The 27,611-nt window shown below is 40.5% G+C and overlaps 1 protein-coding gene across 1 annotated transcript in view; it reads right to left on the bottom strand.

Annotated features, from left to right (window-relative positions):
* CCR9 (C-C motif chemokine receptor 9) overlaps window positions 1-13,032 on the bottom strand; it is a 38,798-nt gene extending 25,766 nt beyond the window's left edge. Inside the window, exons 1-2 of the mRNA XM_063450612.1 lie at window positions 12,956-13,032; window positions 11,687-11,775 (exon numbers count right to left, since the gene is read on the bottom strand). Coding sequence (XP_063306682.1) covers window positions 11,687-11,689 — 3 coding nt within the window. The 5' untranslated portion in view covers window positions 11,690-11,775; window positions 12,956-13,032. The remainder of the gene's footprint in view (window positions 1-11,686; window positions 11,776-12,955) is intronic.
* Between the last annotated feature and the right edge of the window lie 14,579 nt (window positions 13,033-27,611).

A 27,611-nucleotide genomic window follows, 5' to 3' on the forward strand; every position in this document is an offset into this window, starting at 1 on the left:
ACGAGTTGCTGTGCACAGTATATGTACCCACTATATGCTCTGTGTGTGTGTCTAAGATGACTCGGCCTGAGTAGGGTACACACTATAAAGTCCTTGTATAAGGACAAGAACCTCTTTAGATGTATCCACTAGATGCTCTATGTCGCATTGTTTTGTTATCCACTCGACCTTAGTTGATGCATCTACTATATACTCTGTCGAGTTGATGGGTGGTCTCAACTTCAGTAACCACTATAGGCTATTTTAGGGGGGTTCTTTTCCTTTTATATACTCTATAAAAAAAAAAAAAAAAAAAAAGCCTCACTAGCTTATGGGATATAGGTATACTCTATATGCCTTATGTATGAGGTACTGGGAAGACAGGGCCTCAGTATATGTCTTCACTAGTTTCTCTATGGATGAGTTACCAGGAGATGTATGCTCATTAGCCGGTATAGAGATGGCATCTTCACAGTAGCTCATATATCTATATCTATATCTGTATCTATATCATCTCCACAGGAGTTGCGTAACCCTGGTATATGGCATAGGTTGTGTAGGTATGCTTTCTGTTCATACAAGATTCAGTATAGGTTACTGATATCTCTGGCAATTTGGACGGTTAACGAACACACACAATGTAGGTGTTTTTTCATCAACACACTGCAGAACAGGATTAACCTCTGCCCCAGTCGTTTCAGAAATTGCAGTGGTCTAATAAATTCCGTTACTTGTAGCAGGTGATTAGCGTGTAACCTCGGTACTGTCTAAAGAAGTACTGTTGTGTATATTAAGGCGATTATTTTAATTTTTGGAGATCAGATTGAGATCAGATCAGACTGAGCGTACAGAGGGAGACCGACGTTTCCCCAGCAATCCATATGTTCTATTGCCTATTCATAAGAGTCCCTAGATCTCGTAACATGTTAAAAAAAGAAATCCCACTGTTTTCTCTCCCCGATCATAGAAGAAGGGGTGTTGGTAGTAGCGGATCCAATTTTCAAATTAGATAGAGTTCATTTCAGGAAGTCTGTCTTCCGTCTAATGTTTTCTGGTTGGGGATCGCTACAGATGCTCTTTTTTAATCCCCTTCATGTTTCGTGGTAATGATTAAGGGAAAATCCGCAGATTCCAGGGGTTTTAAGGTGTATTGCCACCCTTCATCTCTTCATTCCGTAGATATGGCAGAAGGCTGTAAATTTTCATGCGCACTCTTCTACAGGGTTGGTACATCAACCGGCAGGGAGGAACCGGTGTAGACGCTCTCTCTCTCTCTCTCCTGCATGCGGTTATCTTGCTGAGGTGCAAATTCATCTAGTAGATATTTCGGTAGTTCCTTTCAGAGGGATTGACATAGCCGTCTAGCTCAGAGAGGGTATTTGGAATTAGGAAGTTTGGTCCTTATGTCTGTGTAATTTGACTCTCTGGAGTGGAAAATTGTTGTTCCAGCCAGGGCTCTGTTGACAAACTTTTCAACGACCAAGTCACTTCCTGTTTCAGTACAGGTCCCTCGGTGATGGATTACTCTCTTTGTAATGTGTCTTACTTCCGCTTACGTTTTTTCTAGTTGTCTTAGAAAATTAGGTCTATCGGAGCCTTATCCTGGTTCTTATTCCATGCTGAGCATAAAGATTCTGATTCCCAAACGTTCGAAGCTCTATCGGTCTCATGATGTATAGGGATCTACCCTAGTGGTTCTGTAGAGTTTCAGGTTGATAGCCTGACTACGGCTAGGGTTCTTCTTCATCATCTAGGTCTGCGGTAAGATTTGTTTGGCTATGTTGCTTGGCAACTATATATCCTGTTTAAAGGTCTACTTTCTGATAAAGGTTAGAAATTTTTTGGGGGGATTTTGGGAACACCCCTGCTGGTGTGTTTCATTCGTCTAAAAACCCTTGCTTTAATGTCTTCTGGTTTTTTGTTCGGCAGGCTTCGGCGTTTTCTGCTTTGAGGTCCAGGCCTTCAAGCCTGAGAATCCTGCTGTTCTTAGAGTTTACATCCAGATTTTAAGCTTGAGGTTTTTTGTAATCTGCCAGGTCCAGACATCCTCCTAGAGTTCTGTTTTCCCTTCCTGGTATTTTTGTCCTTGAATTTTTTTTTAGGTAACACCCGTTCGATCCTGTTAAAGGGTTTCCCTTACAAGTTTTGTTTCTCCAGGACACCTTCTTGGGGGCCATCTTATCGGCTAATATGTTCAGAGAGCTTCAGTAATTTTTCATCCCCAGATGATTTTTCAGTATTGCTCATGGACACGGTGGTTCTTCACGCTAAACATTTTTTTTCCCTACGGGTTGGTACTAAGTGTAGCTTGAAGGAGCTTTGTAATGTCTCTTTTCCTAGGACTGAAGAGCTCAGTTATTCTGGTCCTCTGTTTGTTAGCCTCCCATAAAAGGTGTAAGGATACAGTGATTCCTGCAACTCTTTTGTTTCATTTGACTCAGGCGAGTATGTTGGTTGGCCATTTTCTCCCGGTGGTCTTCAAGTTCCGGCTTCTCTCAGGACGCTTGGAGTATTGGCTGCCTCTGGGCCAGTAAGAACACTTGTTTTTTCTAGTGGCCTTCTGTTAGGCACCATCTTGGGCTTCCATTCCACATTTTCATAAAGCTCTACAGGTTAGAGATGTTCTCATCCTCTGAAACTGCTTTTTAGGCGTATAAGTTGCGACCTACGGTGACATTGAACCCGCCCTAGTTAAGGATCTTGCTATATCCCACTGGTACTGCCACCATATGACAGAAAAAACAGAAATTTTTACTTACCGTAAATTCTTTTTTTCTTAGTATGGTGGCAGTACAGCTTCCCTCCCTCTATTTTTATCTTGATTCGTATGAGTTCTATTTGGGATTTTTCTTGCTACTTACTGAGGTTGGTTTTGCCGGATAGCCCTTCTTATAGGGCAAGGGGGAGGGGTTTTGTTGATTTAATTAAGCTTGTTAGATGCTTGTCCACAGGAAGGAGCAAAACCCACTGGTACTGCCACCATATTAAGAAAAAAAGAATTTACGGTAAGTAAAAATTTCTGTTTTTTAATGACAAGCTTTTGGGAGAACTTCCCTTTCTCAAGTTTATCTTTTATATATATTTTTGGGGCCTGGACAGAGCCTGGACATACACACACACATATATATATATATATATATATATATATATATATATATATATATATATATATATATATATATATATATATATATATATATATATATATATATATATATATATATATATATATATATATATATATAGCACTCCAGGGACTTCCAAGTTGAATGAATAAAACTTAGCTTTTATTAGCTCAAAATAAAAATCAACTGTTCAGGATGATGAAAAGTCTGTGATACAGACTGAAACGTTGATTTTTATTTTGAGCTAATAAACGGTAAGTTTTATTCATTCAACTTGGAAGTCCCTGGAGTGCTATCTTGTACTTTTGGCTGTATCTGTTTGCTGATAAGCACCGGGCAAGTACATCAAGGAAGGTGGAGTGCATTACTATTTTTGTGTGTGTGTGTGTACACAATCTTGGCAAATATAAAGTACACCCTCTCTGAATTCTATGCTTTTACATACCAGGACACAATAACAATCAACTGCTCCTCTGTTCCTTAGCGGGTCTTAACATTAGGTAACATAGAAACATAGAATGTGACGGCAGATAAGAACCATTCGGCCCATCTAGTCTGCCCAGTTTTCTAAATACTTTCATTAGTGTCATGATTTATTTAACAAAAATATCAATTAACTAAAATTTACTAATTTACTAATTTAAACTTAAGAAAGTTGTTTGGAAAAAGTAAACATTTATTTTTAAGATTTGCTTGAATTAATTACTCTCCTCTATAAAGGCCAAATTACACAAACCTGTTAACTGCATTTTTATTTGTCTCAGTGTAATACTGGCGTATATTCTTTGCATTCTAAAATAGGCTACGTGGGTGGAACAAGATCAAAAACACCCACGATATAGCAAAGACAATAAAAGATCAGCAAAGACTAACTAGGAGAATATACTTTGAAAGTGATGCTTTGATACAATCTGAACATTGAGTGAGACAGAAAACTGTGTGCTAAATGTAAATTTCTACCAATCAGCACAACAAAAACATGATAAAATCTCCTCTATTTTTCCAAATAAGCAATTTTTTAAGCTATTTATTTTATATATGAACTATACAATAAATTTTAACAGTAGACATACTTACATAATATATAAGTAAAGCATGTAGCATGAGGCCACATTTTCCAAAAAATCAAGTATTTGAAAATAATCTATTATAATGATTTTAAACTGTTCTGTCTTCAACCCCTTAAGGACCAATCTTCTGGAATAAAAGGGAATCATGACATGTCACACATGTCATGTGTCCTTAAGGGGTTAAAATGTAATATTTTATTACATTGTAAACAATGCTGTATCTAATGTTGGAACAGGCATGCATGTTTTTTATATTTATTTAAATAATGAGGAGTATATATATTGCATAATATAAGGGGTAAATGGAGACATTGCTTTGCATCTAACAGTGTCTATACCTGATATTCAGTGATATCAGAAACACTACCTCAGTGATTTATTAAGCCCCCACACTAAAACTTGTGGGCTGGCTAATATTAATTCTGTGCAAAATTGGCATCTGACATCAGCATGGACAGCATGCCGGTTTATCAAGGGCAGAACAGCTCCTCTTTTGTGCCGCCCCTGTCGTATCTTAGGAGGGGGAGTAATTTTAGCCAAGAAGCTTCTAGCTGAGGAAGAGGAGAAACGTTTACGCCTTTTTTTTTTTTGTGTTGGTGTTTGGGTACTGGAGGACCAGCACAGAGGGGGTTACTACAACCAAAACAGTGTGTTATGAAAACACAGTTTTTTTTTTGTTGGAGTTATCCTTTAATTCTCCTATTCCTTCCTTTTCTTCTTCCTTCACGGTCTGTCAAGCTTGGATACACATTTTATCATTGCACCTTTGTTGTACAACCATTTTGGACCCTCATGTGACACTTAAAAAAAATGATGACTACTCTGTGACTTTGTGATAATAGTATGTATTTCTGTGTATACTAATTGTTTACTCGTATATTTATTGTTTAATTAAAAATATATATTAATTAAATTGTTAGTTCACTAAAATTAGAGATGGGTCTGTTAATCAGGCAAAGGAAAATAAGCTGAAATCATTTATTTTTTTCTGCTGTACATAGAAAAAAAGTAACTATGGCTGTAGTCATGCAAAACAAAATTCTAAAAACAAAAAAACGACAGCATATTAAATAGTTATTAGTAACAAAGCCACAGTAACAAAGACAATATTCATCCACAGGTACACATGCAACATGCAAAGTATAGAAATAGCCAATTCACTATTTTCTATCTGCCAGGATTATTTCCTATCATAAATTGTACCACCGAATTAGTAAAAATTAGATCTCTAGTGCATATTTAAGGAATCAAAATCTCAGCCTGGACATTTCAGTCCTGTGAATTTAATTTCTGTGGATTAGAATTTATTTGAATGGCTGTTAAGGGATAATGTTTAGAAATACACTCTGAGCAACAATGAAGGGCATACCATATCAACTGAGCTAATTTATTCTACTATAAAGTCAACAGAAGTATAGATCAGGCTGTTACAGTGAGTGGGATCTGCTTCAATTTTGGTAAGGTTCTACACACATTAACATGAGTTTTATTCATTGGGATTGCTAAGTTTTTATCAAATCTTTTAAGATTAGGCCTCTTTCATCAATCCCCCATTCTAGGTTGAAGCTGTTGATGCCATGAGTCTGAGACTGGAATTTCTTCCTGCAATATTGGTGAAAATCAGAATGGTAGCATAAGGAATATTTCTCAGAATGTCAAAACAATTCTTTCTGCCATGTTCCCAATCTGTCCATTTGAATGTCTGCTGAGCGAGTATGAATGGCAGTCCTCGTCCCTCCTTCTACAGATCACAGCAACTATTGCAAGTCAAAATCAATGACTACATTGGAGGGTGTAGGGGCTATGAACACTGTGTATACTACAGAGATTATTTGTAGCCTGCAAAAGAGCTTAAAGGGACACGCCACTGTCCTAATATTGGGGGGGAAAAAATGTTATTTAGTAGACATACCACCAATGAAAACATGCATGCATTGATTATGCATTTTATTGTTGGTTTATCTACAAACAGCTTGCAAAAGTTGCAAATCCTCTACTACCTTTGCAAGCCCGCCCCTTCTTGCCCAGCCCAGACTTTCTGTGGCTTTCCAATCACAGACTTCCCAATGCAGCTCAATGAGAAGTCTTTGCAATGTAAGCGCACTGAGCAATTGCCTGCTTCTTGAGTTTAGCTCGGTTTATGAAAAACTATCAGGAGGTAACAGGGCCAGTTGCCTGATTTATAGGAAGGGAGTGTAACAAGATGAATTTATAAAAGTGTTAATGTCTATAGAAATCTGTACTTTTTGTAAAATAAAAAACAGGACACAATCTTTACACATAAAGTATATATGGAGTGCTCAGTTAATATAACTGCACTTACTGTATGTATGACATGGAGATCTTGGGGGGTGGAGCCTGGCAGTCATTGTGTGGTGGAGCCTGTCAGTCATCCTGATCAGACGCTATCTCAGCTTGCTGTCCTGAAAACCAGATAAAATTCGCTGATTTACCTACTGCGTATCGCCACTTCTAGGCCTTGAGGCATTTCTCAGAGTATCGGGAGAGGGATGCAGCTATCCAGAGCACTCCTCGCCTAACACGGCCACTTGCACACTTGCCATGGGCCGCTGAACCCAAAAACTCACTGCCTTCACTGGCACACAAGGTAAGAACATCAGAGAGATGTTGCTAATGCCCGCACAACCAGAGCCAGCACACGCCCAACACTTTTCCGGCCTCAGAACCAGAAATTGGGGAGCCAGCTACCACAAAGGCCCCTCAGGCCGAATATACCTTAGCTCCTCAATCCCCAGAAGACTCAGCCCCCACCACTAAAGGGGACCTAAAAGCACTCGTGGTCGATATACAAAAGTTGTTAGATGCTGATGTTGTACTGGTCAAAATGGACATACAACATGTTACTGAAAAAAAGATAGGGTCGCACTCAGCCACAATCTACCAATCCAGGGTGCTACTAAGTATGGGTCAGCAAAAAAAACATAAAATTTACATGAAAAGAAAAAATCTCAGGCACTCACTGTGATTGTATCCAGGCAGATTTATTTGCAACGTTTTGACCTGTGAAGGTCTTTATCAAGCATGCACCACAGTGAAAAATGTATTGCATTTATATACACACAAATTACAAACCATCAAATCAGATCAATGTAACAATTAAACAATTCATCAAAACATATATTAAAAATCATGTAATCAATATAGTAAATTGTTATACCAAACCCTTATTAAAAACATGGCAGGGAATGAATAAGTAGATGGCTAAAAAAAACATAGTCAAAAGAAATATAAGAAGTCCAGGTTTTGTAAAAAAAAACACAATAACCATTATATATACACAGGTCTTTTAAATAAATGAACCATTAAGCTCAAAATTATACAATTAATAGTATATAAAATACCTGGAATAACAATCAGATCTTTAAGGGTATCGAAAACCGCGGGGTGCATGCTTGATAAAGACCTTCACAGGTCGAAACGTTGCAAATAAATCTGCCTGGATACAATCACAGTGAGTGCCTGAGATTTTTTCTTTTCATACAACATGTTACTAACCGCGTCAAAACCACGGAGGAAAACATTACTAATGTCCACAATACTTTAGCCACCCTCATGGACTCAGTTCAACAACTCCAAGCAGAGCAACATTTTGACATTCTGAGAGTGTTAGCTGACCAAATAATATCTCTCAAAGACAAGCAACGTCGGACACACATAAAAATTAGCTGTGTCCCCATTGCAGTCTCGACTGAAGAACTGCCGCACTATTTTCGACGCCTACTTTCCAATATTGTCACAGACTATTGCTAAGAGAATCACCCTGGATGGGATCTATCGACTGACAAGCTTAGTCAGTATTTTACACAATACACCCCGGGATGTAATACTGAGCTGTGTGGCGGTGCACAACAAAATACAAATAATGTCAGCCCTGAGAGGCCTTCGAAGACGCCCAGCTCTTATTGCGTCAGGACCTCACCAGAGCCACTCTACTCTAGTGCAAGTCCTTTGGACCAGTGACAACCTCTCTAAGAACAGCTGGAATCCCATTCAGATGGGGGAACACTGGCTCTTTACTTGTCCATCCTAACTGGACTTCTCACAACCTCACATCTATGTCTGGGGCATCCGCTTTTTTAAATGCAATGGGACTGCAACCCTCACAAATCCCCCCTACAGCTGGAAATTGCCTGGAGAACTGGGACCCTGACGACAACTTCACTCCTGGCCTGAACACAAGAGGCCAACAGACTCTAAATACCTGAAACCAACTAGGGACTGTGACAACCAAATATGTTGCCTGCAACATAAATTTCACCAACATATTTATGACTCAGTTATGTTATGTTTCTTTTTTTGTAATTCTTTATTTTTTGTGTGCATATAGCCGTGCAAAGCCACAATAGCCACAATAGCCATTTGCAAGCATAAGGTAAGTCATACATAACATATACGTGATCTTGATGAGAATGCACATTTTTGTTATTAACAGAGGTGTTACAGGCTAAATACATGCGTCCAGATTGCTACATATGGACCAGTTGGACTTGAAGGGTATATAAAGTAATATGAGAAATGCAGAGACTGTGTAAAGTGAGTTGTCTTTAGTACATACAGGTAGGGTGAGCATGTCAAACCATCAGGCATTGTACAAATAGAACATAGGCTGGTTAGGTGTCATACACATCAGGCTTAATTAGCTAAACTAGGTGAGTTAAGGTGTGACCATTAGCTATGCAATAAATCCTGTCAGACATGCTATTGAGGAACATTCAATGAGGCCTACCTATGGAAGACGTGTTAAGAAAACACATAATACTAAAAAACAAGCTTAAATAAAATACATGCGATTCTTAGGTAAGGCAATGCTTTTGGGTGAAATAGAGGTTGATGTCAATTTATGAACTTAAAAGTTCATCTATGCTGGCTCAGTCACGTTAGTGTGCCATTGAGTAGCTTGGGTTGTCTTACCCCTTCATTCAATGCCCAGTCAGTGGGGAGATCGTTGTTCACTCTTTAGGAGACAATTAACAGGTAGGTATACCTCCTGTGCAAGAGTGTGATGCTGTGGTGCATCTGGATGCCATGTGTTGCTCCCGCACAGGGATCTGCCATCTTGTGGGGGTTTGAATGTCATAGTCCCATAAGCTTGTGCCCTGGCCTTGTTTCCCACTGACATTTGCTTTCTTCTGGGTTTTGCAAACCCTCATGGAGTAACAAGCATGCGGGTCCTCGGTGCTCACTGCGCCTTGGGGGGGGGAGGGGGCGGTCCATCTGGGTGCCTGAAGGCTCTGGGTGTTTGGCAGGTCTATACAAACCGGTCTGTGTCTTTGCAGATACAGCTGTGTGTTGTACAAGTTTCAGTGTACCCTGCTGCCATGCCGCCAGTTTTGCCCAGAATCTGTCAAAGAGTACATCCAGACGGGCCATTGAGGCTGCGATGTGTTCTCCGACATCTTGGGCGCCACTCAGCAACACCACACAGAAAGGCGCTAGGTGTGGTGGTGGGAAGCCTCCTTGGACCGCCTTGAACTCCGGCAGTCCAAAGGGGGGGGGAGGCAGTAATTGGCAGTCGGCATCTGGAGAGTGACCGTCTTTCCAGCGCCTGGTGCACTTGTAGGCCGCAGAAGGTTGAGGACCGGCAATCTGGACCAGAATGGTTCCTATTTTGGTATCAGTCAGATCACCTCAGTCCCCTCTCTTTGCAGTAACATCCGCTGCTTGACTGTAAATAATTGATGATTTTGCGTGTGGAACCCAGGAGCTCGCGCAGCATGCGACCTTTCTCCTAGCCAGTCAAGCCCTGCCCTCTTCTTCTTATGTTTTTATGTTTGTTTTCTTTTGTTTATTTATTTTTATGCTTTTGTCTATAATTTTTGCTAATATTTGCGTTGAGACCCTATTCTCTCAACAGCACTGAGTGTACCAGATACCCTGCAGGGTTTAACAGAGCCCATACTACCTTCAACGGAGGTCGATATTTCCTCTACTACCAACACATTGATGGCGTCTATCTTAACTAACCCCATCCCCCCCTCACCACCCCCATGGTTAGGGGTAACAGCAATGATGCCAGATTATTTTCCCGGTGTCTCTGCACAGTGCACAGCACTCAGCAAAGCACAGCAGTCGACTAGCAAACAAAGGCATCTAACTTGCAAACATGATCTAGCTTGCTTTTGCACACATTTATGCTCTCACACTTCTCCTTCCATCAATGATCAACCCAGTGAGCATACTCAATTTCCCACTTTTGTAGTATTCCAGGAATAGCATGCAACTCTCTTCAACTTTGTTACTACTATACCTACCCCGGGTCTGTTACCTCACCTGTTAGCAATAAGAAAAAGTGCTTAAAACCCTCATGTAAATGTTGTTGTTTTTTGCTGTTAACCACAAAGTTCCACAAGAAAAACACCATTAACCTTGTACTTCTTTTGGCATGTAAAATTGATGATCTTGTTGAAATGACAATCAAAAAAATAAGACAAGGAGATCTTATTTTCTGGTAACAATTTTAGAAAGATACATTCCCAGATATGCCATTAGCGAACAAATTAATGGAGAATTAAAGGAACACTACAGGGTCAGGGACACAAACGTATTCCTGACCCTATAGTGTTAAAATCACCATCTAGCCCTCCTATGCCTCCCTAAATATAGTATTCTCTTACTTGCATTCAAGTCTGCAGCTGCTGCTTCTGCCCGTGACCTGCCTGCTGGCATTATCAGCAGTGGTCTGAGCTAATCACAATGCTACCCCATAGGATTGGCTGAGACTGTCAAGTAGGCAGATCAGGGGCAAAGCAAGCACAAGTCCTGATAAATCAGAAACTCCTCATAGAGATGAATTGAATCAAGTTCAGTGTCTTCATGCAGAGGGTGGAGACACTGAATGGCAGTACTGCACACTGTGCAGCACTGCCATGGGAAGCATCTTTAAAAGCCATCTGAGGAGTGGTCAGTAGAGCTATCCCTAGGCTGTAATGTAAACACTGCAATTTCACTGAAAAAACAGTGTTTACTGCAAAAAGCCTAAAGGGAATGATTCTACTCACCAGAACAAATACAAAAATTCTATAAAGTATATACATTATTTGTATATTTATCCCAGATTAGCAATGCAACCTTAAAAATTGCTCTGCTATGCTACATTTTCATGCTCCCAGTGTTTGAAATAAATATATTACTTTTATTTTACACAAAAAATAGTTTTGTAATGAAGAGTTATAATAATAAATCTGAGTTATTTGGTGTACGCTACCCATATGTATACCCTATTATTTCGGTCTATTGCTCAAGAACAGAAACAAAATTAATATATCAATGAAGATTTTAACAGTATTCCATGCTATATGTTTATGAAGTATTTATTCTTTCCATGAAGAAATATAATAAGCTACCCATATGTGCAAGACACTCCAATTATTTAAACAGAATTATCAGTTTTAAATAATTAAAATTCCAAGTTCAATAAATGAAGACTTCAAACACAAACACACACACACACACACACATTAATAGCTCTAGTGCGGGACAAGCTGTACTCACCATGATGTTTTTAGCACCACAAGATGATATTGTTTTTAAAATGCTTACAATGTTTTTCACTGTAGAATCCACGCTATATAGCTTTTATTCTGAAAGGAAATATAATAAAACAAGGTATCAATACAATACAGCTCAATACATATTAAAGTGACAGGTAAAATATATTCTCAAAACTACCTAAAACAACATTATTATTTCTTCTTCAGAATATGTTTATATACAAATCTCAAGCATCGTGAACTGCTGTTGATACTGTTGTTTCTGCTAGAAGGTTATTTCAAGTATTTGCTACACTTTGTGAATATTCACTTTTACTCATAAAGCCTCAGTCTTCCAACCTCAAGTTCAAATGTCACTATGGGGCTCTTCTTTGTCAAAAATATTCAATAATGGAACTCTCAAACTCTATGTAATTTCTTACTGTGGTCAATTCACTGTGGTTCATTTTCTGTTTTAAGAACAAACGAGGTGCACATTTACACATCTGCACACTTTATACTATATGAATGTGTGGAGCCCTACAGTCTATGCTTAAATGTCTTCAAAGTGAAAAAAAGATATGTTTGGTTTGTGCATTCAAATTCATTGCATAGATGAAAAAAACTATTTGCACTTGACTATCAAGGTTTCAGGTATATGCTTGCTAATTGTAAAATAAGCTTGAATTCATCATTTGGTATAGTGGTATATAGCTCTTCATAAAGCAATATTATATGAATCTAATATTAATATACTGTATTTATCATATCCAGTTTTATTTATAAATGCTTAACCTATGAGATTTGCAAAAATAAAATGTATTCCACGCAGAAAAGTAATAAAATCATCTGTACACACCCAGTGTGTACAATAACACAACCCACATTACCTTCATAATGTTATATGTAGAATATGACTATTTAAGGTATGTTACAAAACAGAAGAGCACATATCACAAAATATACATATTTGAATGAGCGTGCATAGTGATAGCAAGCTTCAGCTCGACTAATACTGCTACACAAATACTTATTTTCTCAAAATATATGCGAAATGTTTAAGTGATTTTGTAGAAAACATTTTCCTTTAAATCGTTGAAAAAAAAGGAAGCACCTGTCTGCTCTTAGAAACATATATCATGTTAAACGTGTAACTACATGACATATAAGATATAAACAACATAGAAAACACATTATATTACAATATGAAAAATGTAATTAAAAGAAAATATATATATATATATATATCCTTTTTAATTACATTTTTATAAATATATATAAATCACGTTACCTTGACTTTCACATTGATTCATGCTGTGGTATCTGATTCAGTATTTTTACGTCAGCTCTGAAAACTTAAACTCAGTTACTGGAGTTCTGTGTCTTTACAAAAAAATATCACACCCCTTCATTGTACTTCATCCAGTGAAGACACTTCACTTCAGTATAACCTAGATTAGATTTATGCACAAATGTGTTTTGGATGATATGAACAAATCAAGTGCCTTTTAATCTACCCCTGAACAAATCAGTCTGTCCAGGATTTACCTCTGGAGTCTTATTTATTGAATAAGACTCCACAGGTAACTCCCAGACGAATCAAATAGCGTTTTCAAATTTGAAACTGTATTTTTTGTGTGTGTGTGCTGTTTCCCAATCTGTATTTTCCATTGTAAAGTGAAGACATACAGAGATGAAATGGAAGAAAAGCCTTATAATAGAACGTATGATCAGTTTTTAGTGCAGTTTTTCTATAATCATACAGCATCAATGAGCAATTACAGCAATTGAGACTGTTCCACGGAGTAATTATGAGACGCACTGGACATCTCTGTCCTTAACAATTAAATTAGAATTTTTTTTATTATTGTTATTGAGAAATATCACATTAGATGGTTTATAGAGAGGTGCATAGGTGAAAAATGTGTTTTTGGAAATTATTAATTAGGATCTGAAATTCAGAATAAATTCAGAGCCATGTCAGAATTCAGTCACCATTCTTTCCATTATTCCAAAGGGTGCCAAATTAGGGTGCTGTCTAGCAAATAGTTCCCTAATTTGATTTCCTTAAAATGGCTTTTCTTAATTTTAATATTTTGTCAGCTTGGAAGATAGCTCCTTAATTTTAAACCCTTATGCGGGATTGCCATTTTAAGGGTATAAAATTAGGGAGATTTGTGCTAAATATATATATATATATATATATTTTTAAATTTAGACCAAAAAAACAACTAACTAGAAGCATAGCTAAGAGAATTTTTCTAAATCAGTTATTTTGGATTTACATCTGATCCAGAAACACTGAATTAAAGGGACTCTATAGTCACCATATAAAAGCAAGAAAGACAGGTTCCCCAGCCTTCCTTCTTGCTTTTATATGAACTTTCATTGATTAAAAAAAAACATTTCGGTGTTTTTATATTAAAAACTTACCTCCGTTCCAGCGCCGAGCTCCCCGCTAGGCCGCGCCCCCTTTTTCGTCAAAATGACGAAATCGCGGGGCCCAATGGGACGGCTTCGCGCTGCACCAATCGCGTTCTTCATAGAGCGGCATTGAATGCCGCCCTATGAAGAACCTGAGCGCTTTACCGCGCATGTGCGCGGAATGCGCGTTCGCGAGCTGAGCTGTCTGACTGACAGCTCAGCTCGCTTTCTAAAATTGTCAATAAGGGGGGGGCCTACTGTCCCCCCCCGGCCCCCACCCCTGTGCGGCGGGTGGGGGCCCTAAAATTATCAATGAGGGGGGGAACTACTGCCCCCCCCGGCCCCCACCCCTGAGCGGCGGGTGGGGGCCCTAAAATTATCAATAAGGGGGGGGACCTACTGTCCCCCCCCCCCAGCCCCCACCCCTGTGCGGCGGGTGGGGGCCCTAAAATTATCGATAAGGGGGGGGGGCCTACTGTCCCCCCCCCGGCCCCCACCCCTGAGCGGCGGGTGGGGGCCCTAAAATTATCAATGAGGGGGGGACCTACTGTCCCCCCCCGGCCCCCACCCCTGAGCGGTGGGTGGGGGCCCTAAAATTATCGATAAGGGGGGGACCTACTGCCCCCCCCGGCCCCCACCCCTGAGCGGCGGGTGGGGGCCCTAAAATTATCAATGAGGGGGGGACCTACTGTCCCCCCCCCGGCCCCCACCCCTGAGCGGTGGGTGGGGGCCCTAAAATTATCGATAAGGGGGGGACCTACTGTCCCCCCCGGCCCCCACCCCTGTGCGGCGGGTGGGGGCCCTAAAATTATCAATAAGGGGGGACCTACTGTCCCCCCCCGGCCCCCACCCCTGTGCGGCGGGTGGGGGCCCTAAAATGATCAATAAGGGGGGGACCTATTGTCCCCCCCCCCGGCCCCCACCCCTGAGCGGTGGGTGGGGGCCCTAAAATTATCAATAAGGGGGGACCTACTGTCCCCCCCGGCCCCCACCCCTGAGTGGTGGGTGGGGGCCCTAAATACAAAGGGGGGGGGACCCTAGTTAACCCTCCCCCCCCAAAAAAAAAATTATCTCCCTACCTACCCCCCTCACCCTAAAAATAATGAGGGGGGACCATTAACTAAAAACCTGTAAAAAAGAAAAAATGAGATAAAATCAACTTACCATTCGATGTTTTCTTTCTTCTAAAATCTTCTTTCTTCAGCCCCAAAAAAGGCCAAATAAAAATCCATAATAACCGACGCAATTAAAAAAAAAAAAAAAAAAAAAACGAGCGCAAAAAAAAAAAATCCATCTTCACCCATGGAGGGCTCCGCGCAGACTGAGCTCCGCAGGGCGGGGGAAGGCTTATAAAGCCTTGCCCCGCCCTGCAATTAGGCTAAGAACACTCTGATTGGTGGGTTTGAGCCAATCAGAGTGCTCTTTGTCATTTTACAAGCGTGGGAAAGTTCTTTGGAATTTTCCCACGCTTGTAAAATGACACAGAGCACTGTGATTGGATGGGTTTCAAGCCATCCAATCACAGTGCTCTGTGTCATTTTACAAGCGTGGGAAAGTTCTTTGGAATTTTCCCACGCTTGTAAAATGACACAGAGCACTGTGATTGGATGGGTTTCAAGCCATCCAATCACAGTGCTCTGTGTCATTTTACAAGCGTGGGAAAGTTCTTTGGAATTTTCCCACGCTTGTAAAATGACACAGAGCACTGTGATTGGATGGGTTTCAAGCCATCCAATCACAGTGCTCTGTGTCATTTTACAAGCGTGGGAAAGTTCTTTGGAATTTTCCCACGCTTGTAAAATGACACAGAGCACTGTGATTGGATGGGTTTCAAGCCATCCAATCACAGTGCTCTGTGTCATTTTACAAGCGTGGGAAAGTTCTTTGGAATTTTCCCACGCTTGTAAAATGACACAGAGCACTGTGATTGGATGGGTTTCAAGCCATCCAATCACAGTGCTCTGTGTCATTTTACAAGCGTGGGAAAGTTCTTTGGAATTTTCCCACGCTTGTAAAATGACACAGAGCACTGTGATTGGATGGGTTTCAAACCATCCAATCACAGTGCTCTGTGTCATTTTACAAGCGTGGGAAAATTCCAAAGAGTTTTCCCACGCTTGTAAAATGACACAGAGCACTGTGATTGGATGGCTTGAAATCCATCCAATCACAGTGCTCTGTGTCATTTTACAAGCGTGGGAAAATTCCAAAGAACTTTCCCGTGCTTGTAAAATGACAAAGAGCACTCTGATTGGCTCAAACCCACCAATCAGAGTGTTCTTAGCCTAATTGCAGGGCGGGGCAAGGCTTTATAAGCCTTCCCCACCCTGCGGAGCTCAGTCTGCGCGGAGCCCTCCATGGGTGAAGATGGATTATTTTTTTTGCGCTCGTTTTTTTTTTTTTTTTTTTTTTATTGCGTCGGTTATTATGGATTTTTATTTGGCCTTTTTTGGGCTGAAGAAAGAAGATTTTAGAAGAAAGAAAACATCGAATGGTAAGTTTTTTTTATCTCTTTTTTTTTTTTTTACAGGTTTTTAGTTAATGTTCCCCCCTCATTATTTTTAGGGTGAGGGGGGTAGGTAGGGAGATAATTTTTTTTTTTGGGGGGGGGGAGGGTTAACTAGGGTCCCCCCCCCCCTTTGTATTTAGGGCCCCCACCCACCGCTCAGGGGTGGGGGCCGGGGGGGACAGTAGGTCCCCCCTTATTGATAATTTTAGGGCCCCCACCCACCGCTCAGGGGTGGGGGCCGGGGGGGGACAATAGGTCCCCGCCCTTATTGATCATTTTAGGGCCCCCACCCGCCGCACAGGGGTGGGGGCCGGGGGGGGACAGTAGGTCCCCCCCCTTATTGATCATTTTAGGGCCCCCACCCGCCGCACAGGGGTGGGGGCCGGGGGGGGGACAGTAGGTCCCCCCCTTATTGATAATTTTAGGGCCCCCACCCGCCGCACAGGGGTGGGGGCCGGGGGGGGACAATAGGTCCCCCCCTTATTGATAATTTTAGGGCCCCCACCCGCCGCACAGGGGTGGGGGCCGGGGGGGGGACAGTAGGTCCCCCCCTTATTGATAATTTTAGGGCCCCCACCCGCCGCACAGGGGTGGGGGCCGGGGGGGGACAATAGGTCCCCCCCTTATTGATAATTTTAGGGCCCCCACCCGCCGCACAGGGGTGGGGGCCGGGGGGGACAGTAGGTCCCCCCCCTTATTGATAATTTTAGGGCCCCCACCCACCGCTCAGGGGTGGGGGCCGGGGGGGGACAATAGGTCCCCCCCTTATTGATAATTTTAGGGCCCCCACCCGCCGCACAGCGGTGGGGGCCGGGGAAGGAGAGTAGGTCCCTGTGGGTTCGGGCTTCAGCTGTCAGCTGAAGCTGAAGCTGTCAGCTGAAGCCACGCCCACAGCAGTGCTGACAGGCTATCAGCACACAAAGCGCGTTCACAGTGCTTTGTGTGCTGATAGCCCGTCTGATGCATTCACCCAGAATGCATCAGACGAGAGGCCTTTTTAGGGCCTCTGAACTCGGAAGTCCCTCTGGTGGCCGTCTGATTGACTGCAACAAGAGGTGTTCCAAGCTTCCAATGTAAACACTGCATTTTCTCAGAAAATACAGTGCTTACAAGAAAAAGGCTCCGGGTAGCTGTAGCACTCTCCTGAACAACCTCATTAAGCTGAAGTTGTTCAGGTGACTATAGTGTCCCTTTAATATATGAAAGAAAAACCACAAATTAACAGTGTAAATGGTGATCACAAAATTATACTTAACTAAAAAATGAATGGACAGCCTTAGATCACTTCCCTGATAGTAATCTTATGACAACCAGAATACAAACAAAAACATATGGGATACAGCTGGAAAATCTAAAAAGAACATAAACAAAACATAGTGTAATACAGTTTGGTGTAAGTGTGTGCACTAAAATTAGATGCACTTACAGGAAAATGGTATCGAATGCACTCAAAGGGTGCCTCCCCCGATAGTTATGGGGGGGGCTATATATCTCATCCTCGATATGTGTACACCACTGCAAGTCAGGACTGTAGCGGAATGAGCCTTGGGACGTCACCCTTATTACTGCTATAGGCTGTCCGTATCTTTTTGTCTCCTATGTTTTGTGCTTATAATCCATGTGTGGGACAGATCCCCCTGTTCGCCTGGCTGTTCGGAAAATACCATTCACCTCACATGCTAACACTCTCTTGTTCAACAACTGAACAAATTGCCGAACGCCAGACCACCCAAATGTGGAGTGTGCCGCTCGTTAACCCCAGTAACACCTGTTCACACCTCCACAAACCGCAACAACACAAAAATTCTAAGCGGTTGGCCGATGCTCGTATGTGCAAACACGTGGCGGCGGCCATCTTTAGCCACGAAACAGAGATAGTGGTGCTTGGTCGTCGAGTGTATGGAACTAAAATCGGACACTTGATGGCACGAACACCGGTGGGACTTCCACCTTCGGTTATGTTCATGGGGATTCAGATGAACAGCGTGGCGTTCGGGGGGAGAAAACTCCCGAACAAGAGACAAAGAATGTACACACAAACAATTTATGCATTGGTTTTCGTAAATTTGATACTCCCGAAAGAGACCGACCACACAGCCTGATTTCATGGAACCTTTTTGGGCAGGCGTCTCGTGTGCTGTTGGTCTAAACTATACCCCATGGCGTTTTGGCTGGGTTCATGGACTCTGAGCGCTTTTCATATATGTTGGGCGCTCAGATCCAGGCTATCTGGGGATATAAGACTTAAGGGGGTATCTTGTAGGGAACTGGATGTTCTGGGTGATTATTATTGTACATGTCCTGGACCTGCAAGCTAATGTAATTATGTTGTGTTTTTTGTATCAGTCTACTCTCAAGTCCAATGGGGAATGCGCCTGGAATGTGTAACTGGAAACCCCTTGCATGGGGATTTACATTAAAGGCTGTGTGTGGCTCCATTAAAACGAGTTATACATCAAGTGCTGAGTGTCGTCCAGTTGCTGGGGAGGAGGCGGAAGATATCTGGATTATTTTACTGTGTTTGGCTGTTCCCTTCGAGTATTCTTCTTGTTCCTGAGTATATGTTGGAGAAACCAGCGGAGGATAGGGCTCCGCTACAAGGACTCCAGATGGTGGAATAAAAAATAGTAGCTTTTGTTATTACACTTTGAATTAACTCTGAATTCTACAAAATCTGGATATTGTTTACGCCATTTAACAATGTCCATATTTAACAATTTAGGTTCTGAATGGGCTGGAATTTGGTCCGGATTTCAGCCGTACCGAATGGTGACCAGAAAAAAAGCCCACATGAAAATCGCACACAGAAAAAACCCCACTGTCATAAATGCCCACAAGATAAATGCCCACACAGGAAAATGCCCACACAAAATGAAGCCCACAAAGAAAAATGCCCACACTGAATGATATGCAGATATAGTAATTTTCCCATTTATGAGCATAAATAGATATATCACCTACATTTTATTTTGTTATCGATATAGCATGATTAAAATATCTCATTCATATGCAACAATTTGCATTATGATTATATTATGTATAATTAAATAATACTGTTGCTTTGTTATAAGTATACTAATTCACTGCTAAACAAAATGTTGCCTATGTTTGTAGAGGGCACCTTCAGGTGCAGTTTTTGTGTGAAAAATGCAAAAAAATCTGAACACTAAGCTTGGCCAGGTTTGTGACTAAGTGTCTACTAACAAAGACTGGATATACCCCATTTTGAATACCCTGTCTTGCAAACTTTTGCAACTGGTATACCAAGACGGGGATAATTCTTATTCCTGGGTTACCGTACGGTCTCAAAAGTAACAAAGGCCCAGAAAACCAATCTGGCAAACTGAATGTGTAGAACTGAAATGGGCAAGCTCTTTATTTGACCCTGTAACTTTCCAAAACACAATGAAAGGGGGCATCATTGATTTTGTAGGAAATCACACCATACACATATGTCTGTTATATTTCAGTAAAAGCTGAGAGTAGTTTGACATTCACAGTTAAAATGCCATGCAGAAGTTGGAAAATAGCCAAACTTCTTACTATCTCACATTTTATTTAAATTAAATTATATATCATATAAAAATTAATATTTGATGTGAAATGAAAGCCCTGTTTCTCCTGACAAAATGATATATAATAAGTGTGGGTACACTTAATATGAAAGAGGTAAATTATGGTTGAACAGACATATATTGCTTAAATTCTAGGTTTTGTTTTGGTCAGAACTTGTACAACTGCCTCTGATCTTAAGGGGTTAAAGCCCTCTACATACATAGGCCACATTTTGTTTAGCAGTGCATTAGTATACTTATAACATAAGATAATTATTATTTAATTATACATTATAAAATCACAATTCAAAGTTTTGCATATGAATATGAGATATTTTAATCATAATATATTGATAACAAAATAAAATGTAGGTAATATACCTATTTATGCTCATAAATGGGGACATATGGGGACATACTATATCTGCATATTATTCAGTGTTGCAATACTTTTAGAAAAACTTAATTTGGAACTCAACTGCAGGTGAAAGAATACATTTGATACTGTCACTTTAAGAAAGTTTGATTTATTGCAATGTTTCCCAATTGGTGTTCCGCGGAACCCTAGGGTTCCGCAAGAACAACATTTGGGTTCTGCAGTGATATGCCCATCGGGTGGCCCTAAGGGTAGTATGGGATGCTGGGAGGAAGTGACGGTTGGACGGTCATTTCCTCCCAGCTTCATAAAGAAAACGCTGTGCTGGAGGGAGAGAGGCAGCAACCGGCAGTGTGCAGCTCCCCCCACATACCCCAGCCTCAGCCAGCAAGTCACCCTCCTGCAGACAACAGGTATGCTAACAGGAGGGTGACTGCAAATATGAAAAAATTTACATAGAAAAACAAGAATTATATGCACTCACTATAGTACAATTATTTTTTTTGGGTGAGGGCTCAGTACACAATACAAGGATTCCCAAAATCTTGTGAAATAAGAAGATAAAAATGGTGTATGGCGTATACTGCGCCCAAAATTTATACCTACATAGATCTTCAGGGGGTACAGTACTTTGGACCTCAGAATAATAAAAAAGACAATAATGATGCAGTACAATATGATAAGGCACAAATCACACAAATAGCAGCTATATGAGAACCACTCACATTTGATTGAGCTATCTAAGAGCTTTGCTGTATTTTGCGTGGACGGTATAATCCCCGTCTAAGAATGTATGTTGAAATAGGCAGTGCCGGTGCTCCAAATGAAGTGAGAGGATACCTATTTTTTTACTTTACTTCCAAAATTGCACAAGGATAGATTCAATCCTCCAGGAAGACCCATTATTTCAGGGATTAACTCTATATCCTGCAGACTCTCAGAATATGTAGATTGTATACTATAGCATTTAGTAAAAACTTGTCCATCGTACCTAAAGGATACGAGAAGTATTTTAAAAGAGCTGCACACAATAAAATGGCAAGAGGATTTTCTCTTAGTCACAGGGGATGTATCTGCTCTATATACCAATATTGGCCACGAATTAGGGATTAGAGCTATAAGCTACTATTTAAATAATGCATCTCCTTATCCAGATAGTCAAATTCAATTTGTTTTGGACTCCATTAAGCTTATTTTAGAAAATAATTTATTTTGGTTTAATAATGAGTTCTACCTTCAGGTCTGCGGCACAGCTATGAGCACCAAGTTAGCTCCTAGCTACACCAATCTCTTTATGGCCCACTGGAAATCCTCCTATGTGAGAGAGGGAAAAAATATTATATCGACGATTTGTTCTTTATCTTGAGAGGGGTTAGAAGAACTTTTGAACTCTTTTATTGAATATATTAATTTGAACAAGTGGGGCATTAAATTAATTTTTAACTATAGTGCGAGGGAAGTTAACTTTCTGGATTTAACTATATATGTGGAGAAAGGAAAAATCAAAGCTAAATCCTTTTTTAAATCCATCGATGTAAATAGTTACATAGAAACTAGCAGTTGCTATTATAGCCCCTGGTTGAAGAATATACCAAAAAGTCAACTAATTAGAATTAGAAGAAATTGCACGGACCGAAGTATATTCATCCAACAGAGTCAACGCATTATAGCAGACTTTAGAGAGTGGGGCTATCAAAACGACATTTTACAAAAGGCTGCGGAAGATACACTACTATTGAACAGGGAGATACTAATACAGTATACAACTCAAGGTGGAAGAAAGCAGGACAAACATGTACCATTTATCTGCCAATTCTCAGGGATGCAGAATCACAAAGTTAGGAATATAATTTTGAAACACTGGCATTGGTTATTAAAAGACCCAGCCCTATCAACTATGCTACCTCCTAACCCTAGGATTGTACACAGAGAAGTACAAAATATGAAAAGAATGTTAACTGATAGCATCCCAAATACTAATAAGAATAAACAATACTTTTTAAATCAACTAAAGGGATTATTTAGATGCAGGAATTGCAATGCCTGCCGGAAAACTCAAAATAAGAAACAATGCATTAAAGAATTTGAGGCCAATGGACTTACACATAAGATAAAAGACCTTATAACATGCAACTCAACCAATGTAATCTATATGCTAACCTGCCCCTGTGGGTTGCGTTATATAGGCAGAACAACTAGGCAACTCCTCATTAGGATATGCGAACATGCATATAACATTAAAAGACAGTACCAACAACACTATGTGTCTCTACATTTCCAAGAGTTCCACAATTCAGACCCATGCCTGTTAGAATTTATTCAACAGGTTAATAGAAGCTGGAGAGGAGGGAATTGTATTCAAAGTTTAGGATGTACATAAATTCGGTGGATATTCGAACTAAATACCCTCATCCCTTACGGTTTCAATAATGAGTTTGAGATCTGTAATTTCTTAATTTTTCTTAATTAATTTTTTCTTTTTTATATATTTATATAGATGTATATAATGTAGATATACACATTTTTTATAATATGGGATTTTTTTCCCTTCCCTTCTATTTCTCCTTTTTTAAGTCCTTAGTTTTATTTCTGACTATTAATTTTATCAGAAGATGCATTTGGAATATCCACCTAGTTCTCTGTTCCATATGAATTCTCAAATTGTCATATACATTCCCACTGTGGCACTTTTATGTAAAATTATATATTGTTTAATGATGGGGTCCATGGGGCACATTTACATAAAAAAAAAAAAAACCTCTATAAGATCCTGATGAATATTATTAACATTCATTAATATTCACCTTTTCCTTTTTTTCTTAATTTTAGACAATCAAATCCTGATCTATGATTATTGTTTGATATGTAAGCTGTATGTTTAAAAGAAGGATCATGTAGTATTTGTTATTAGTTTTTTTAGCTATCATGATGTTGATATGTAAATGGCTGTCACTTTAAAGTGGTTCCGTAAACCGTGAGCGATATACAATATGCAAATCTAGGTTTGGGGACTGAACCAATGAAAAATGGAGATTTGCTCCTATATAAGCCCTTAGAAGCAAGGGCTGTATCAACTTCCAATGTCCTGACGAAGCCGTCTTTGTACGGCGAAACGCGTAGACATGACGTCATCACACACCAAGGTGGGCAGAGCCAAACACAGCCGAGAAGTAGGAACGGCGGCTAGATAGTTGGATTTTGGGACTCCACCATAACCAGTGGCATCTCTAGGATTCATTTTTAGGGGGGGGGGGGGCACATGGTGAGCAGGGACAAAATATGGGCAGCACATTTAACCCCGCCCCCGCCCTCCCCTACTTTTTTTTTTTTTTTTTTAAATAATCCCTGGTGGAGGATTCATTATTTTCCTCCAGGGATTATTAAAAAACAAACACATTTCCCTTGATACAGTGCCATAGTTGCCAACATTTGAAAAAAATGTCCAAGGACATTTTGCAGCACAGCTATCAATTACTGTCTGTGTATAATATCCCTGGACAGTCAGTGCTCTCTGTATAATACAGGGTTGTGTGTGTAATAAATTGGGACAGTCAGTGCTCCCTGTATAGTGATGTAACGAACTGTTCGCTGGCGAATAGTTCCCGGCAAACATAGCGTGTTCGCGTTCGCCACGGCGGGCGAACACATGCGCGGTTCGATCCGCCCCCTATTCGTCATCATTGACTAAACTTTGACCCTGTGCCTCACAGTCAGCAGACACATTCCAGCCAATCAGCAGCAGACCCTCCCTTCCAGACCCTCCTACCTCCTGTAAAGCATCCATTTTAGATTCATTCTGAAGCTGCATTCTTAGATAGAGGAGGGAAAGTGTAGCTGCTGCTCATTTGATAGGGAAATATATAGCTAGGCTAGTGTATTCAGTGTCCACTACAGTCCTGAAGGACTCATCTGATCTCTGCTGTAAGGACAGCACCCCAAAAAGCCCTTTTTAGGGCTAGAACATCAGTCTGCTTTTTTTTTTTGTGTAATCTAATTGCAGTTGCCTGCCTGCCTGCCAGCTTCTGTGTCAGGCTCACAGTGGATACTGTGCCCACTTGCCCAGTGCCACCACTCATATCTGGTGTCACAATAGCTTGCATTTAAAAACAAAAAAAATTTTTTCACTGTAATAGATTAATTAGCAGTTAGTTGTCTGCAAGCGTCTGTATGTCAGGCCAACAGCGTGTACTCTGCCAGTGCACAGTGCCACTCATATCTGGTGGCACAATAGCGTGCATTTAAAAACCCAAAAACTTTTTTTTCACTGTAATAGATTGAATAGCAGTTAGTTGTCTGCAAACGTCTGTGTGTCAGGCCAACAGCGTGTACTCTGCCAACCTCTGCCAGTGCACATTGCCACTCATATCTGGTGTCACAATAGTGTGCATTTAAAAACTAAAAACTTTTTTCACTGTTATAGATTGAATAGCAGTTAGTTGTCTTCAAGCGGGTGTGTCAGGCCTAAAGCCTGGCCTAAAGTCAGGCCTAAAGTGAATGATATAGTGCACTATATTCTGGACTATATTTGACATATTATTATTTTTCCCTTTTTTTGTCTTTTTTCTTTTTTCCTTATTTTTCTTGATTGGATTTTTTTCCATTTTTTTATCTTTTCTATATATTTGTTCTATTTTTTCCATTTTTTTCTACTTTTTCCTATTTTCTATTTTTGGATCATTACCCACTGTATACAGATATATAGTTTATGAACTTCACCTCGGACGAGGGAGGATTCTGTATGTATATATGTATATGTAAATAGCTTGTGTACATAGGTTGAAATGAGTGTCACCATGATGAAATTTATCTAAAATAATTATAATAAATATTATGAAATCGAATACTGGATTAGCAATAAGTTTCATTGCAAATTTTCAAGTGCGGTATTCATATTTGTTTATGACAACAGCGTGTCCTCTGCCAACCTCTGCCAGTGCACATTGCCACTCATATCTGGTGTCACAATAGCGTGCATTTAAAAACAAAAAACTTTTTTCACTGTTATATATTGAATAGCAGTTAGTTGTCTGCAAGCGTCTGTGTGTCAGGCCAACAGCGTGTATTCTGCCAGTGCACAGTGCCACTCATATCTGGTGGCACAATAGCGTGCATTTAAAAACCCAAAACCTTTTTTTTCACTGTAATAGATTGAATAGCAGTTAGTTGTCTGCAAGCGTCTGTGTGTCAGGCCAACAGCGTGTACTCTGCCAACCGCTGCCAGTGCACATTGCCACTCATATCTGGTGTCACAATAGCGTGCATTTAAAAACAAAAAACGTTTTATACTGTTATAGATTGAATAGCAGTTAGTTGTCTGCAAACGTCTGTGTGTCAGGCTAACAGCGTGTACTCTGCCAGTGCACAGTGCCACTCATATCTGGTGGCACAATAGCATGCATTTAAAAACCCAAACACTTTTTTTTCACTGTAATAGATTGAATAGCAGTTAGTTGTCTGCAAGCGTCTGTGTGTCAGGCCAACAGCGTGTACTCTGCCAACCTCTGCCAGTGCACATTGCCACTCATATCTGGTGTCACAATAGCGTGCATTTAAAAACAAAAAACTTTTTTCACTGTTATAGATTGAATAGCAGTTAGTTGTCTGCAAGCGTCTGTGTGTCAGGCCAACAGCGTGTATTCTGCCAGTGCACAGTGCCACTCATATCTGGTGGCACAATAGCGTGCATTTAAAAACCCCAAAACTTTTTTTTCACTGTAATAGATTGAATAGTAGTTAGTTGTCTGCAAGTGTCTGTGTGTCAGGCCAACAGCTTGTACTCTGCCAACCTCTGCCAGTGCACATTGCCATTCATATCTGGTGTCACAATAGCGTGCATTTAAAAACAAAAAAAAATTTCACTGTTATAGATTAAATAGCAGTTAGTTGTCTGCAAGCATCTGTGTGTCAGGCCAACAGCGTGTACTCTGCCAGTGCACAGTGCCACTCATATCTGGTGGCACAATAGCGTGCATTTAAAAACCCAAAAACTTTTTTTCACTGTAATAGATTAATTAGCAGTTAGTTGTCTGCAGGCGTCTGTGTGTCAGGCCAACAGCGTGTACTCTGCCAACCTCTGCCAGTGCACATTGCCACTCATATCTGGTGTCACAATAGTGTGCATTTAAAAACTAAAAACTTTTTTCACTGTTATAGATTGAATAGCAGTTAGTTGTCTTCAAGCGGGTGTGTCAGGCCTACAGCGTGTACTCTGCCAACCTCTGCAAGTGCACATTGCCACTCATATCTGGTGTCACAATAGCGTGCATTTAAAAACAAAAAACTTTTTTCACTGTTATAGATTGAATAGCAGTTAGTTGTCTGCAAGCGTCTGTGTGTCAGGCCAACAGCGTGTACTCTGCCAACCTCTGCCAGTGCACATTGCCACTCATATCTGGTGTCACAATAGCGTGCATTTAAAAACAAAAAACTTTTTTCACTGTTATATATTGAATAGCAGTTAGTTGTCTGCAAGCGTCTGTGTGTCAGGCCAACAGCGTGTATTCTGCCAGTGCACAGTGCCACTCATATCTGGTGGCACAATAGCATGCATTTAAAAACCCAAACACTTTTTTTTCACTGTAATAGATTGAATAGCAGTTAGTTGTCTGCAAGCGTCTGTGTGTCAGGCCAACAGCGTGTACTCTGCCAACCTCTGCCAGTGCACATTGCCACTCATATCTGGTGTCACAATAGCGTGCATTTAAAAACAAAAAACTTTTTTCACTGTTATAGATTGAATAGCAGTTAGTTGTCTGCAAGCGTCTGTGTGTCAGGCCAACAGCGTGTATTCTGCCAGTGCACAGTGCCACTCATATCTGGTGGCACAATAGCGTGCATTTAAAAACCCCAAAACTTTTTTTTCACTGTAATAGATTGAATAGTAGTTAGTTGTCTGCAAGTGTCTGTGTGTCAGGCCAACAGCTTGTACTCTGCCAACCTCTGCCAGTGCACATTGCCATTCATATCTGGTGTCACAATAGCGTGCATTTAAAAACAAAAAAAAATTTCACTGTTATAGATTAAATAGCAGTTAGTTGTCTGCAAGCGTCTGTGTGTCAGGCCAACAGCGTGTACTCTGCCAGTG

The sequence above is a fragment of the Pelobates fuscus genome, chromosome 4 (genome assembly GCF_036172605.1).
Source record: "Pelobates fuscus isolate aPelFus1 chromosome 4, aPelFus1.pri, whole genome shotgun sequence".
Lineage (NCBI taxonomy): Eukaryota > Metazoa > Chordata > Amphibia > Anura > Pelobatidae > Pelobates > Pelobates fuscus.